The sequence below is a fragment of the Serinus canaria genome, chromosome 6, assembly GCF_022539315.1.
Source record: "Serinus canaria isolate serCan28SL12 chromosome 6, serCan2020, whole genome shotgun sequence".
Classification (NCBI taxonomy): Eukaryota; Metazoa; Chordata; class Aves; order Passeriformes; family Fringillidae; genus Serinus; species Serinus canaria.
In genome coordinates this window covers 7,317,455-7,334,936 of record NC_066320.1, presented here as the reverse complement: position 1 = coordinate 7,334,936, position 17,482 = coordinate 7,317,455, and the positions used below count along the sequence as shown (strand labels likewise).

The window sequence follows — 17,482 nt, the reverse complement described above, 5'->3', positions numbered from 1 at the left end:
GTCAAGAGAGTATCTGAAGCACAGTTTACAGAATATTAGATTTTCTTCCTGGTGATCGATATAAGTAAAGATTATTGCAGTGTGAAATATATGTAAGCTTAGTTCTCCAAGGTGCAGCTTACTCTTCAGATCTGCATTGGCCCTGCAAATCTTACTTTGTTTCCATAATTTTACTTTGCCTTTATTTCTTGTCCAAATACACTCTTGAGCTTTGCTAGGCAAACACTGTAATTTGCAAATTACAGTACATTTAAAAAATATAACTTTAGCGTTATGAAGTAGTTATATTTCTTCAAACACTTATCTGTTCAAAATGCAATACCAAAGCACAAAATAAGACTTACCATTTCTCTATGTCTACGTAAGCATACAGTTTTAAAATCAGCAATTGTCTTTTGTTTTGCAGATCCAAGCCAAGTGAACAAATGCATCTTATATCAGCCCACATTGTAGCTAGCACATAAGGAACGTTAATAAATCATGCAAGTTGTGCAACAGCCACTTCAATGTAAGAGAAGCCTTTTCACAACAAATACGGAGAGGTGGGGGGGGGGAAATAATTAGTTTGAGGGAAGCCATTCTGAAAAGTTAAAACTTTTTGTGACAGACAATGCAAGTGACACTTTCCCACCAACACTTTTCTGTACAACCACGACGTGTTGACGAGAACGCTCCCACAGATGCGCGTGAGCAAACAGAACACACACACGGACAGGAGAGTGCATCACAGCCATGGAAAACAGGGAAATGCAGCAAGCAAGACTGATGTTAAGACAAGACTGGAAACAAGGGCCTACTCGGGTTTGCCTGAAGAACTGCTGAGGTCTATTGGCATTTAATGACTGTTATAAAGCTAGAAGTCGTAGCTGCTGGTAGGCTGGCCGGAGGAAGCGCTTTGTTAGGCACAGACTATGGTGTATGCCTGGAGATCTGCCTGAGAGAGGAGGAGACTACGAGATGAACGGTGCGTGCAAAGGGGAAGCTGCTACTGGAACACGGTGAGGGAGATGAGTGAGAGGTACAGACTCACTCTGTCTGCGGTGCGGTGGAACACTCCGAGGGATGCCCTGGAATGAGCCCTGCCAGGGAGAGAAGGAGGGAGCAGAATACCCACCCTGTGCAGAAAGAGAGAGGGGGAGAAGTATAATAAAAAAAGAGAACAGGGAAAAACAAGACACCAAAAAGCCACACCATTCTTTTACTTTTTTTTCCCCAGAAAGGTATCGTTATATTTCCAGGGGTTCTAATTTACAAAAGCAAATGTTACACACTACCAGAGCCCAGACGTCCTAAACTAGTTAGAAATCGTACAAAATACCTCCAAGTTTTTTTCAATATATAAGCACACATTTCTGTCCTAGTGCGTTTTAGGGGAAGAGTACTGAAACTGAGCTTTTCGTGATTCAAAATACATGATAAAATTGTATTTATACAACTTTCAAAAGTATTTTAGAAATGTCTCACCAAGTATTACCTTGCTCAGTTCTAATCTACCTGAAAAACCAGTCAACTTCAGTTTTCAACAAAAATTTTTAATGTATAGAAGCAAATTTTCCAGCAAGTCCTGATGCTTTAGAGACCACTTTACTCCAATTTGATCTGTATTATTTATTGTGGAAGAGAAGAGCTGACATAGAGCTCTTTTCCTTGCACCTTGCTCTTGGAGCTTGAGTCTTCCATGAAAGGATGAGGGAACTGTGCAGACCCATGCAGCGCAGGCTTTGCCTGTCAGAGCTCTCAAATCACCAAAAGTGTGACACAGTGTGGTTGCTACGTTCTCAAAAGAAGAAAAAGTAATTTTCTTATTACTTTTCCTTTTTCTCACATCCTTACCTCTGCAAATCCAAGCTGCAATTACCCTCTTAAAAAATACACTCCTGATTTCCTATTTCAGCAGGGCAGGTTTAAGTATTTATAATCCTTTTGCTATTTAGGCAGCTGAAAACTGATTTTCTAAGTCCCGGAACACTGGTACTAAAACAATGACCCCCCCCACTGCCTCCTGACCAACAGCAACTAACTGTGGCTACTCTGTGAGCAAGCAGGCTGAAGGTATCTGAACAGCACCCACATCACAGAAAACAGGAACCCAGTTTGCCCCTGCCTCCAGATTTTCTTCTGTGGACCATACTGCCTCAGCTGGAGAAATAATAAAGTATTTGATTTCCATTCTTCTTTTAAAACAATATTAAACATCACATTATTTCTATAAAAAATATTATGCTTTTATTTGTCTTAGGAGAGTTTTAAAAACCTCCCTGATCTTCCAGTTATCCTTACCTAATCAGATTTTATCCAGCACTATTCCAGGTTTCAAGACTGCATTTAACCAAGTCTTAACATGCATTTAACCAAGTCTTAGAATCTGCTAGTCAGAACACTTTTCTTCTAGAACAGGAAATTTTAAAAAAGTCTGACAAGACTCCTCTATTGTTCTTCAGAAGCTGAGATAAAACAATTATTGCAGCAAAATCTAAGGGGAAAAATGAAACAAGTTATTCAGTCTGATTTTCTCTAGATGGAGGTATTGATTACCTAATGGGTTCTTACAGTCCTCCATCAGCAGTCATTAAGATCACAATTTTTAGACTGCTGCATGAAAGTACTTGGAACAGTACTAGCTTCAGTCAAGCAATGTGACAAAATAAATCTGCTACATCAGCTGAATAGGTACATATATTAAATACATAAATAGTCCCATAAATTATCACTCAGTGAGTGATGAGAAAATAATCAAACACTCTGGATTTTGATAGCACTGTACAAAAGAACACTATGTTTTACAGGTTTGGTCACACTTCATCCAAAATTGTGCCAGGGTAATGGAACACCAAGAAAAACTCTTTCCATTCCCTAAATATAACAGAATCTCCACATAGCAGAAAGCACATTATCATCAGGCACAAGTCTGATTTTGCAGAGACTCATCTAAGTTGGCGATGGTCTTTTTTCTTTGAAATCCTTAACACATTAAGAAGGGAGGTGAAAATTTTATATCCTCCCCCTTTTACTCTCTGAAAACAGATTAAAAGAAGCACAAGCTTTCTGAGCTACATAACAGTTAAGACACTATTGTAAAGGCAATGAAATATTTACATGTCTTGATACGTTCCAGAAATTTTTAAGCACCCCTATTAGCACTTCAAAGCCCTGCATAAGTACAGTCATCTCAATAATTCTTCATGCTACTTCATCATTGCTCTGACTAGAGAGGCAAATGAAGAAAGTGCAAGTAACTTCCTTGAATCTTTTGCCAGCTGAACTGAACTGGTCTCCAGGCTTTTTTTAATCCCCTTCTCCCAAATGCTGCAGTTGAAATTGTTCCATATAGGTAAGTTTCAAATAAATGCTGGATTTCTTTTTTTGTAATAAATGAATAATTTTTTTTTCTAAAAATACCCCAAACCAGGGTTGTTCAATTGTACAACAAATAAGGTAATAAAATCAACATCAATTGAAAAAGTAAGACTCAGCAGATACAGCACTGGGAATGTATTAAGATGAGTGTTATGACTTAAACTGATTATAAGAATTATAAAGAATTTAGTAATCCCATTGATATAGACATTAAAATTTAAGTATCTGCAAATATGCTGGCCTACAAAAAGATTAATTTTCTTTTAATAGTAATTACTGCACAAAATTCCAGCAAATTTACCAAGCTTTCTGCTTTAAACATCCACTCATATTCATCTCCTATTACTCAAATGTGCACTAAGGTTCCCAAGAAATCGAAAGAGGAGGGAAAAAGAAACACACTAAAAACCACATCTCCTCAGATGATACTACATATTCAAAATGCACAGATAATGTGGCAGTTTCCTACTAAAACTAAGAAAGAAGAAAAACCTGAATCACCACTGATTTATTACAATGTCGATAAAACTTATAAGCAAGGAATTCTAGAATTGAAAGATCAGAACATGACTTACCTCCAACCCCTATTAAAAAAAACAAACCCAAACAAAAATATCTGATGGGATTCTTCTGGATTCTGAACCAACCTTTTCCTCTAAGACTTTAATGTTAGACAGCAGTTTGAACAGTCCCTCCCCACAGCTATTATGTGCATCCAGCCACTACTCTTAAATCCCATTCCTCTTATTTTCCAGACACTGGATTTGTGAAATAGCAAAGGCATCCCCAAAGAGAAGTGAATCAGAACTTTAAAACAACATGAGATTCAGGAGTGGAAAAATAAGAGTAGCTGAGATAGAGCAGACTATAAACCAGAAGGACAAATGTTCTTCTGAGATCCTGATGAATTATACTATTGTTTTATGTTGTATTAAATGCTTTATGAAGTTCTGACTCTAACTGCACTGGGAAAACCTGGTGGCTGTTTCTTCTTCTAAATGCTACTATGAAGACTAAGGCCAGAGGTTTCCATTGCTAGTTATGAGCAAACTTCAAGCTTAGAATAAGAAATCACATGAACAAAAGCAACTGCTTCTTCCAGAAAAGGAGAAGCGAAATATTTCTAAGCTATTGCCACACAGTCATTTTAGCCCAACTGCTAGATACTCCAGTTCTTTTCCCAAGGATACACCAACATGCAAAACTGCTACTGCTTTAAAAAGTCTTTTCTGCTGCAGAAACAAATACAAATACAGCAAAGATCCTTTTTTTAATCCTTACAACTGGAGCCTCTGAGCACTTCAATGAGGAGGTGATTTTTGCTGCCTCTCACCAAACGCTGCCAGTTGTCTCATACACACTCAGAGCTCCACATCATAAACAAATCTAGAATGACATTTTCACTACTGAGGCAAACATGTTTTTGCAGCAGTCTTCTCTTACTGGCCTAGCACCCAGAAAGAGATCGTGAATAAGCAGTTCTGACATGCAATACTCTTTCTGAAAGTACTCAGATGAAAAACTTCACCAACCCAGTTTTATGTGCTGGTTTACACAAAACCAACAAGAATTGCTTGTGAAAGGTCCAAGGACCTCTCTTCTCTGTAGTCCCTACATGTCATGCACAGTCACAGCACAAGAGACAGGTGCACAATATAACCACCTAGTCCAGCTATGGTTTTGTTTCACCAAGTACATGTATAAGAACATGAAGCAAACAGCAGAGCATTGGACAGTGACAGAAACAAAGGCTGGCTGTGAAGATGAACACAGAGTGACTGGATCTCAAAAGCTGCAAGCTTAAATTAATGGGTGTGAAGCTGACACATACAGGACGTTTAAGGCTAAGAAGAAGGAAGATACTAAAACCAGAAGGCCAACAATACACAAAAACAGATTACAAAGGATTCAACAAAAAGGATTACAAAGGTTCATCAAAACAATTGACATGGAAAGCTTTGGAATGACAAAGTGGAACAAAATTCAAAACAAAGGCAAGGAATATCTCAGTGCAAAAGTAGAGAAAAGATGGAGCACAGAACAAGACCATGCACGCTCCCATGCAAAGTGAGAGGTTCTGTTGTCATTTCAGCAGAGACAAGAATGAACTTGTATGCAAATTTAGACATCAAAGCTCATCTCACCACTGTGAGCTCATACCAAGGGGAAATACCCAGCTTTTACTGTACACACTATCTACTCTTGCAGGGAGTGGAAGAGCAACCAGCAATTAGGAGGAACTGGTCCTCACAGGCCAGAATCTTTTGCAGGTATCTTGGAAAAAATTCAGGGCTTTCCAGTTTGCTTGCTTGTCATTTACTTCTCAGCATCTGCCAACATCCTTTCTAGCCCAAGAAACCAAAAGATTTATCCACAAAAACTCGACTTCTAACCCCTTTACCCTCAAAGTCTTAAACATCAGTATTTACTATTAGAGAAACAATCCTGCAAGTGTGGCAACAGATGTTCACATTTTTCTTTCTTGTAATTTGTCCATTAACAATCATTTCTTCAGCTAATTTTTATTTTCTTCTAGGGTTTGGCTGTTTTCTTCCATGATAGTAAAATCATAAGACACATTAACTGGAATGAATTCTGTATAAGAGATGTGTAAAAGATCCTTTCAGAAATGTCATGGTCTATCCTGCCAGCAAATATTTTTACAAGCCTTTATCCCAAGGATGGCTAACCAAGAATAAAACACAAACCTAACCTAGAAGTTACCTAAATTTTGCACATTCTGCCAGGACACTTACAAGAAATACCATGTCAGAGACACAGTAGGAAGCCAAGTTTCCCAAGCATTTCTTTCCAGACCCTAGTTTGTATTATGTGAGCACTAAGCTCCAAGGATTAAGTTATACAACCTCCACTTATGCACGTATTTACCTATAAATATGAAAAAACCTGAAAGTACTTGGAAAAGCTGTGGTCCCTGAAGAGAACACCAGACAAGTTTATAATCACATCAGAATGGGCCATTTTCTAGAAGAATTTCATAACAAAGAAACTATGTGAACACGACATTTAAAAATTTATATGTTTAATGATATTCATTTATTTATTTAGTGTCACAACCATGAAGTGATTAGAAATACCAGCTATTTCAAATGGCCAGATGAATTGCTGCAATTAATCTGGTCCAAAACTCCTAACTGAAATAGCTGCTTTCCACTCTCACTGTTTCCTAGTTTATTAGCATCTATTCTTTATGACACGCTACATTAACAATGTTTGTTAGCCATGTTTCAGTAAGCATTTAAAGTATTCCTTGGAACACTAATTCACTGTGTTCCCAGACTAGTCAAAACTCCTCAGAGTACAAACACATTGTATCAGTTCTGATTTGTATAGAATATATAGAATTTATACACAGTCACAATAATTTTTAAAATTTTGATACCTGAAGTACCCAATATCCACCATAACTTAAGATGACTGGCAGGTCAGCACTAATAAGAAAAACTGATGTAGTTAAATATTTGTCAAAATTGAAAACAATTAATAAGCTCAAAAAAGCAAAAAGCTAAGATGCCTCAAAGAAGCCACACTGTCACAGCCATGGCTTCAATTACTATTGGTAAAAAATAAAAAAAGCTAGTCTATATAAAAAAAAGCTAATCTACATAAAAACCTGGTAATTTCATAAACACTAGCAATATTTCAAGACTTATACTGCATATAGCACTAAGAAAGATGATTTTTCTTAGTCTTCATTCTTAGACCATTAAACTAAACTGAACAGGAATGTTAATAAAGCACAAGAATTTCTTTAAGAGATTTTTGGGATTTGAGTAGTGAAAATACACTTTACTTAGGTGTCTCCTTCTATTTATTGTACTCTTACCTCAAGAAAATAAGAGCTGATTGTGGCTCCTTTCTATTGCAAGAGACTTTTTTGCTATTAGGTTCCAGATCAAAAATTATTTTATACATTTATATGTCTATTAAGGAAGCATCCAAATGCATGTTAGCAGAGGAAGCATGAAACCAGAAAGTTGAGGTCTGACCATTAGAACTGAAATTTGGCTGCACCAGCCAGACCACTGTCCTCCTTGGAGAAATCCCACATTACAGAGTTCTTGTTTCTGTTGGCTGAGAGAAAGGCTGTAACTTACAAATATGCACATGAAGGCATTGAAAAAACCAAAAAACATGCCCAAAATATTCTGCCCAAAACCTCCCAGCTATTAAAAGGTCCTGAAAAGCAGCATAGTTGCAAAATTTGTTAACACTTCATGAATTTTCCTAAGTCCTTTATCAATTTCATGACTAACCTTGCACATGGATAAAAATACCAAGATGTCTGGATTGTGCATGCAATGATCATATGCCTAGAAATATGTATGGGTATCATATACATATATCCACACACCCAACCATGAATACAGCAGAGGCTCCTTTAGCTCTTCTTAAAGATACTGTCCCTTAACCCAAACTTCCTCCTGACAAAAAAAAAAAAAGTCTTTTTGAACAAAACTACCATATAACTTGAAAAAAATATACTGGCCAACCTGACCCAAACCAGACAATTGTGATGAGTAACTCCTTGTGCTTGAGACAGCAACTTAAATTCCCCATCTTCTCCGGTATCTTTGTCTTATCAAGTAACACTACAAGTTGCACAAACTAAAACTCCTATGGTTAGCAACTAACTTTTCATGACTATTCATCTTGACTCTGAAACCATGTGAAAAATGAGCTAGAAAAAAAGGAAGATGGAAACAATAGCGACTACAGTATCAATGTACAAACACATCCCAGGAACAGCACACACATGAAATTAAATTGGGAAAAAGAAACTACGCAAGGGGCTTAGTAAGAGAAGAAACACATGGGATGAACCAAGAGGTTACATGTACATGGGGGAGCAAAGGTGTCAAAGCAAACCAAAAACTACTTAAAAGCTACTTTTGACAGCCTCTTATGACAGAAAGAAGGAGGTTGGAAAACATGGGTAAGGCTGTTTGCCAGTAAATGGTGAACACACAGCATGGTGGTGCTTCTGCCCTATAGTGCTATATACTTAAAACAGCAATTTTAGAAGGAAAACAGGGGTAATGAATCTTTATTACAAGTTTACTCAAGTAACTCAAGGCAGGATAAAAACAAAGAAACAAAAAAAATCAAACCCATTTTTAACCTTTTAATAAAATGTCCTAGGTTTTCTAGCTACAGCAGTAGCTTCAAGATCCAAATGCTATTTGCTGGTGACTAACAAAAATTTGTTCAGCAAAGGTAATTTCTTCTTAGTATAGAACATCAAATATGTTGTCCCTCCCCCATCTTAAAAATTCTATTGGTGTTTTATGAAGTTTGTAAATTTTACATAGTGAAAACAAATGTGATCCATGCAACAACATATGAGAATGAAGATGTCTTTTGTCAAAGTGATTTTCACACAATTATTTTTTTAATTATTCAAGTTATTAAAATGAATTATAAAAAAATAAACAATATTAAATTTTGCTTCTACACTTATGCACTGAAACTTAGAATACATACACATAGAATGCTTTTTTTTCCTCAACAAATATGAAAACATCAACAATGAAAATTTGACCAGGAAAATACCCAAAGAGATACCTTGAAGTCAGGGTATAGGAAAATCTCTTAAGTACGACTAGATATATGGGATTGACTTGAATTGACTGTAAATTAAATACTGTAAAAGGTGATTATTTTAAGAGAAATTTATAGAGTTTAATTATTTATTTTGAAATAAATGTTTGCAATATTTGTTTACATTACAGGGCTGCTCAAGAATGCAAGGGTTGCACAGGGGGAAGGACACTACTCACACACAGTACAGAACCTCTTAAACAGGGCTGAGTTGTGTGAGAGCCAAGGTTATAGAAGTGGGGAGTGAAAGGCAGAAATGGGTACTTGAGCATGAAGGGCCCACTTTACTCACAGAACTCCTCCTCCAGGAGGTTTGAGTGAATTTATCGGCACGTGCGCGCACTGCCCCTGGAGGCTTTTGACTGTCCTTCTGGCAGTTACATCTAGTGGCCTTAATCACCCCCAAAAAGAGAAAAACAAACAAGAATTAGTTAGAAATTAACCAAGTGAGCCTGTTGAAAAGTACAGTCAAGGCCCAGTGTTCAAACATCAAGCATGACTTGACTGTAGACCACGATATGATTAAACTGTAGAAACCACTATTCACAGTGCTGCACAACTGCTGCTTTTCCCAAAGGATACTGAGAAGTAATCCAAAATAAATACTGACTTTTGGAAAGAGTTTTTCAACTTAAATTTGTGAACCACTGAGTTCTTCAAGTCATCTTTCAGTCATTACAAATGTAAGTTTTAACCATCTTTACAGCAGAGTTCCTCAGCTGGAGCAGTTACAGGTTACTCCAGCAATCAGGTACATGACTGAGCAGGGAAAGAGAAACTTCCTTCAAGGAATTTTGGCTGATTGTTAAGAGGGAGACCAAGTGTACCCAAAAGCCAACACTTACTGCTAAATGCTAACAAAGTAATTTGGTTTGGTATTCTGTGATCTGGGATTCTGCTGTTTAAACAGCAGAGCAAAGGCCAAATCTTCATCTTTCAGTTTTGTTTTAGAGGGAACGTTCCCAAGCCAGAGAGGAGGAGGATGAAGGCCACAGCTCAGTTTTAATGCACACACCTACAAAAGCACATGTTTAACATTTCATTAGAGATTATGGTCATACAGGTACTGTCTCCAGCTACGACAAACATGTGTGGTGTGCACCTCTTGGCATCTCTCCTACCCTGCCTGTAGGATCGTGCTGTGGCTTGAAAATCTGGGGCTGTTTTACAAGAATTGTCACAGCAGGTGAATTTAGCAAAACCAAATGCAAAGATATGCATGGCAAATCCAAACTCAGAACAAGAGCAAAAAGGTTAAAGGCACATGTGACTTTTGCTTGAGGCTTTGTGCTTCCCTGAACTTTATTTATGATGAAGTGACTCATAACTTGTTCCTAGTAGGCAGATGTAATCTGAATATTCAACTTGTTTTGTATTGTTTCCTATAAAAACAATCAACTTAGAATACTACTTTGCTCAGCTTCAAATTTCATGATGTAATTCTTTATTACAATAATGGACACTAGAGGAAAGGAGAGGGAGAAAAAACAACAATAATAAAAACTTTAAGCAGAATGATTGGCCCAATCCTCATCCATTTTTAAAATACTGTAAGTGTAGCCTTATCTTTTCCTCACTGTTTTTTTCTGAGCAGGTTCTAGAATTTTATGTTCAAAACTCTTTTGAAATTAAATACTTTCAACAGCATTATAAACATCCTTGCTTAGTGCTACACAAAAGCATGACAGATTATGGAAATAAAGATCCCAGGAGCACAACTGGGAACCCAAACGTACCTTTATTACAGCAAAACTGCAGGGGAAAAAAATAGCTGTCTGAGGTCTCTTAAAGCCTTCATCAGTACTGCCTATTGAAGTTGCACTCTGCAGTGCACACCTGGGAGTTTGCTAAACATTTTAGATTATACTTACAAGCTGCTGCTCTAGTTGGTTGATTGTTTCATCCTTTTTCCTCAGCTCATCTTTAAGCTGCCTGATCTCGTTCAGCAGATCATCCATCTGCAACAGAACAGTGGTTTTGTGTAAGGACAGCATGATCTAAGGAACACCTCTACAGGACATGAGATCAGACATGCCTGGAGGGATGGCAGTGACACAGCACATGCTTTACTCCTCCTATTCACACAGAGAGAGGGGCTGCAGGCACACAGCTTAAAGAGTGAAGAAACTTGACTGAAAGTCCCCATAAGAGGACAAATTCAGCTGACCCACTAAATTTCCAGGGTAAGTAGACCAGCTGCATTTTTGAAGCAGTAACTCATCTATTGTGCAAACAAGTGACATTACACAGATGAAAAGGCCAAGTCAGCAAACACTACCTACAGTCCTCTTTATCAACAACAGAAATTACTGAACTCAAAACAAACATTAGATTCTAAGTGTTCTTCAACTTCATGAAGTATTTATAAGCTTTTTATATTTCCAGTAAGGAATGTTTCCCTCCCATCAATACAGAAATAGTGATCTTTGTATACTGATTTTGCAGTAAGAACCAAGTAATGCTACAAAATCTTACCACCACAGAAAACACAATGTTACAAGACTGCAACTATAAAAGATGATTCCATTTGCAATACCTACTGTGACTTCTTCTGCCTTAAATAGCCATTCTAAAAAACAATAAACTTGCCACTGAATTTGTGGGGTTCACCCAGCTTAGCATTTAAAGAAAGAAAGAAGCAAGAAGCAGTACTTCAGTAACACACAAGCTCTGGGTGTGTTTTCTAAACATAAACAGGTTTGCATCTTTTATTCCTTAGAGTCAATCAATGTCATTTACCTTAAAAGTTGACTCAGGTTCTTGTGGTTCTGGACTCGATGGAACTGAGACTGTAATGTCCTGGAGTGACACATTTTCATCATTCTACCAGGGAACAAAGACAAGAATACAAGTTTGAATCACTTGTTGAAACAGCAAGTTTCCTTCTTCCCCCCACAGGAAAGCCAGGCTTGCTGCAGCCTGAGTACAATGCCCAGGTAATGCCCATGCTACAGACACTTATATTTCATTTCTATAACTTGATAGAACTTTACATCTTACAGTTTTTTTGATGCTGTTCTGGTTTGGATGCTTCTGGGATTTTTTTTTTGTTTGTTTCTTGGGATTTTAGAGAAATCAACTGTTAATTTTGAGAACTGTCAAGTTTTACTGTCCAGCACTCAGTTGTCATCAGTTCTCAAACAGCTGCTTGTCCCTTGCAGGCCCATAGCCAGCCAGTGAAAGACTGATGGAGCAGCAGTTTACACACCATGTTATAGAGAAGTTCTACCAGAGTGCTTTGAAATAATTTGCACAGCAATACCATAAAAACACAAACATTAGTTAGTTCAAAACATTTCTAAAATGCTAGAGAAAAAGTGCACCAATTAGAATCCTAGAATTACTTGCAATTAACAAATTATTTTTTGCACATTTCTATTGCATTTTATATTTATCTTACATTCCCAATTAAAAATTTTCACCAAAATTTTATTTTAAGCAATGATTCAAACAAATACACACACTCAGAAGTGAAGCCACAGATGGTCACAGTTACAACTGTGAAAGAGTCACCATGGGAATGGGAAAAAATAAAAGACAAACAATTTCAAGCAAAAGTATCTCATATGGCTTTTCAAAGCTCTGTACCTCCAATATACCTTCTACTGCTATTAAAATGCAGGGAAGTGGAGCAATAAGATTCCACAACAGCAGATTAAGACCTGATTGCAAAGAAGGTTAGTATGTCACACACTCCCTGGTGATTTAAATCAGTACTCCAGGCCTGTGCTACACCTGACTTATTCACCAGCAAAGCAGGGACAAAGGTCATCTGCAGCAATTCCCTCACCACTGCTGCAATTACCTCAGTAAACATGTAGAGAACACAGCACAACTGGAAAAGAAACAGTTCTAACTCTCTCAGTAGGAACTCAAGCCTCCATTTGAACACATGCTAGGATTAACCTATGAAATCTGCCTTTTTATGATTTTTGTTTCTTTCTCATTATACTGGTAAAATGAAACAGGGGAAATCAGCAAAATAGAGTCATCCCTGTACAAAAAAAGATATTAGAATTACCAAACAGATGACAGAATTAGCAAAGAAAATGCACCTGGTTTTATGCATATGCTATTTTTGGTAGGCTAGAAATAATACTAAGAAGTATACCAAGATACTATCAAATTTGGGAACTTGGAGAGAATATCTGCTTTCAATCTTCTGGTAAAGATACAATAAACTTTATAAAGGTATCACCACCACATTGCACATCACACTACAACAGGCAGTATAGAAAACTGCTACTGCTATCATTTTTACAGCAGCAAAACTCATTATTTATTTTGGTATAATCACTTATCCAGAGCAGTGGCAAATTTATGAATTTGCCACCGAATTTTTACCAAGGTCTAGGTTTTAATCCCAAATTCCAAGCTTTATTTAGTACAAATCACTGATCTGAATAAACTCCTTTGCTAATGGCATTTCTATAAGGATGCAAGCAGAAGCTGTGTTAAGTGGCCATTAAGCAGAGGGTGCTACTCACCTGCTGCCTGCTTGGCATTCTGGCTGCAGTTTCATCCAGGCCATGTCAATCTCACTGTCCACTGTCAAACACTGTCACAGTGACAGTCTGACAGTTAAACAACAGCTTAAACCTACAATTTGGCAATTTGATTTGCTACTTCTTTTTCATCTCATTTGATACTGTTTCTTTCAAATGCAATTAAGTCACTGAGGTGAACTATTTTGTGGCTAGTAAAAAATAATAAATGTAGAGGCAATTTATACAACTTAATGCATGACACAAAAACATCTTTTTGTTTTGTAACTCTGTTTCTTTCTCAACTTCAGACTCCTCATAAACAAAGACGAATCTCTCTTGTGCATCTCACCAGATGCAAAAAGAAAAGAAGACAATGAATATGTATTTCAAAGGTACACAAGTGACTTACTGATCTAAAGCCTCAACAAAATGTACTGATGCATTTAACAAATCTGCACTACATGGTTCACATTTTCATTCACACCTCTTCATACAAATGGGCCATATCTGATAAGTTACAGAGAAGAGCTGTGCTTGAGAAATAGAATTTCATTTCCATTCATGAAAGATAATTTAAAATGAAACATTTTTTATAAAACCTGCCTTCCACAGAAAAAAGAGCTTCATAGATCTCACAGTTCTGTGAACTGCCTCATGTTTCAGTCCTGCCTACAGGAACAGCAAGTGCAAGCAATGCAACCAATGATGTGGTTGCAAGTCATTGCTGGGTTACTACAGAGGATGGTCAATCCTTGCAAAGATCAAAGGCTCAAGGGCAACAGAAACAGAAACACTTTATTTAAAATTGTATTAACGCATGAGCCTCCACCCAGAGCAGCAAGTTTATGAAATTAATTGAGGAGGAGGAAGAAATAGTTAAGATCAGAAGAAAAATCTTATTTCTTAATAAGCATGTAAATGAAGTACCTTAGTCAATGTTTAAGAGGCATTAACAATTACATGTCAATTATTACTAGAATTAGACTTCCAAAACATTTTCTTCTTACAATACAAAGTTAGCACTCCAGTTAAGCATTAAAGAGAGAACACTCTCCAGCAGTACACCTCTCTGCAAATATGGCTGCATTTAGAACAAGAACAAGCCACATTTTTCACTCCATATAGGTTATTTTACATTACATTACTGAGAAGTCAGAGAAGGTTAGACTCACTACTGTGAGCATTTTCTAAGCTCTGTATGAGAGAGAATCCTTTTGCTAACTTCACTGTCTGAAGGCACAGGAAGATGACAGTGAGTGAGGAGTAAGCAGCCAGCACATGTTCCTGCTCATAAAGAGCTCAGCCAAGGCTCTGTTACTCAAAGAACTATTTCTTTTTCCAAGCTGAACTGGGAATGCAGCACCAACCCCATGCTGCTGCAGCTCTGTTGCTAGCAAAACTCCAGCTAATTTATATGCAGTTATGTGAGCTCTAGTCACAGCAATGAATCCATACAGCACATTAAGTCTCCCCTGGAATCTGCTAGGTATACATTCATTACATGCTGTGCTCTACACTAAATCACACTACAGCTGATTAGATAATTGTATAAAATTGAATTTAATTACTATCTCTTCCTATTTCACTACAACTGTTCCTCTGGGACCTCAAGCCTAAGTTCTGACTATTTCTACCTATCCAAATTAAATATTATTGCTGAATGTCACAAATAGAGAAAGGCAACACATAAATTTAAATGTGTAATATTGGTGGAGGAAATAGAAGAACTTCTGATTCCATAATAAAACTGTAGTTTGAAAGCAATTGACTTTGTACCTTGATTTTTTATATTTTGCAAGAAGCTGCTTGTGATCCAGTCCTAGTTCAGAGTTCAGAATGTTAAAGTTCAACTATTCGTTTTCAAAACTGTATTTCTGTTCAAGAAGTAAAAAAGAATTGTGGGTTTTTTACACATTCCTGTTGGTATGAAGCATGATGTTTACATTAAAGGCTTAACACCTTTATGTAATGAAAAAAAATTTCATAAAAGTTCTGCCCTAATAATTATTTAGCAATTTAGGTAGTAAAGGTCTGAATTTTCCCCCTCTGTTGCAGGCTAATTTATTTTGACATTACAATTCATGCTCTTGATTAAAAGACTGGATTATACACAGGAGAGTAGAGTAAATATTCAGAAGTCCAATGATGAGTTTTGGAAGCAGTGAGTCAAAACAGGGTTAGTTTAGGTCAGGAAAATACAGTCAAGTATGCCTGGCAAAGTGTGAAGGGAAGAATAATACCTGTTATTACTAAACTCATTGTTACAGGGAAGAAGGATCAGGCATTTGTCAAGACCAGAAGCAAAATTTGAAAAACAGACATATTAAGAGTAACTGCTTCATTCTGTGCATTTAAGTTCTTTTAAAAAAAGTTAATCTGAGCTACTTGATGCAAGGTTTTTATTCTGTAACCTGGCTATTATAAACTAGATCAAGATTTTACACATAATACTCTACAGGGTCACACATTACTTGGCTATAATGTGCAAGCCTTTACACCCTGAACCACACACACAGATCATCCATCAAGCTGCCAAACTGTCCTTATGTTAAAGGCATTAAAAGTCCTAGATAAAGGTTCCCTGCCACCTCTGTATTAATGCCTGGGGCTGTTGGGGGGCACAGTTTACATAGCCCACCACTCAGACATTAGGTTCTAAGAACACACCTTCCCCTTCTGGCACTGCATTATTTTTGTTACAATTTTTTTTCCCCTGACAAAATCAGGAATACATCTCAGCACAGGAAGCAAATGCTTTCATTTCTAAAAGGCACAATTACACCCTTGAATTAGCCTCAAGACTGATTTGCTTTTTGTTTTGTTGTTTTTTGCTTTAGTGCCTTACTTTTAAAGCGCGAAGTTATTTTCATTACATTTTCCTATCAGAAAAGAAGAGCAATGAATCTGGTATTAAAAGACAACATCACACACTTTCCAATGCTCATCTGTGTATGCCTCCAAAGAAAGCCTCACAAACTGTTCTTTATTATGTTAACAAAGAAATTTTTGTAGCTGAAATGCCATACTCCTGCTGAGTCATCCAGCAGTTTACCAACTCCCACAACTTGCCAAGTTTTAAGGTACGTTAAAAAAGCTCCTTAAAAGCTTATGACAATTTCATAACAGAGGAAGGTTAAATTTGAACACTTGCAATAGAGATGACCCAGCAAGATTTGCTAAGCTTTTTGAAAAAACACAAAGAATAGAAAAAAAGAATGAGGAAAACAAAGCTTTAAGAAAAAGCAAATAGCAGTGACTTGGTGAATGCAATTTTGATCAATGGGATAGATTTTAATACTTCTTTTTTTTTTTTTTAGCTCCCAGCTTTTTTGAATCTTATTGGATAAAAGCTGTTTTTCACATGTGCTGATTTTAAAAAATTTTACATTTCCTCAGAGAAGTAAATTTTAATAGTGAGTAAATATTAAAAATTAAATATTAAAAATTAAATATTAAAAATTCACTATTAAAATAATAGTGAATAAATATTAAAAATTTAGTATTTAGCATGTTTTGTAGTCAGTGTAGTACTGCCAAGGCAGAAAAGGCACTACTGGAAACAGCAATAAAAGTCATAGCCACTTTCTGGAAAGCTGTAGCTCAATGTACAAATGAAACGCAATATCCTAATAAGGCCAAACAGAAAATAAGCCCAACTAGGCCCAGTCCCCAGTTTATTTTAGTACTTTAATCCCTGTGTCTAAGAGTCTTAATGAGAGATGTGGGATTCTAGGAGGCTCTTCAAAATGCAGTCTATTACATCTAAGATGTTACAGCAGTCTAGGGATGTCGGTGACAGTGCTTGTGCCTACAGCTGTCAGCTCCAGTTGCAGGCAAGCTTAGAGACCTTTAGATTAAGTTACAAATGTGTTATATACTTTTCTCTGCTGAGCATCTTAATACAGTAGAACTAATCTATACTTTAACTTTTATTTATAGCTTATCATAACTACTAGAATTACTATATTCATGTTATTATTCTCTTATCACTAAAAATTAATACATTACAATTTAAG

At 36.8% G+C, this 17,482-nt stretch overlaps 1 protein-coding gene across 5 annotated transcripts in view; it reads right to left on the bottom strand.

The window, feature by feature from the left end:
- CCSER2 (coiled-coil serine rich protein 2) overlaps nucleotides 1-17,482 on the bottom strand; it is a 61,903-nt gene that overhangs the window by 12,409 nt on the left and 32,012 nt on the right. For 3 of the 5 annotated variants that reach the window (XM_030241007.2, XM_030241006.2, XM_030241008.2), the window contains 3 exons: nucleotides 11,719-11,802; nucleotides 10,851-10,937; nucleotides 9,272-9,370 (listed from right to left, as the gene is read on the bottom strand). In XM_030241007.2, coding sequence (XP_030096867.2) covers nucleotides 9,272-9,370; nucleotides 10,851-10,937; nucleotides 11,719-11,802 — 270 coding nt within the window. Of the gene's footprint in view, nucleotides 1-1,030; nucleotides 1,116-9,271; nucleotides 9,371-10,850; nucleotides 10,938-11,718; nucleotides 11,803-17,482 lie in introns of all 5 variants that reach the window. The other 2 variants (XM_030241009.2, XM_030241010.2) reach the window with 1 other exon arrangement.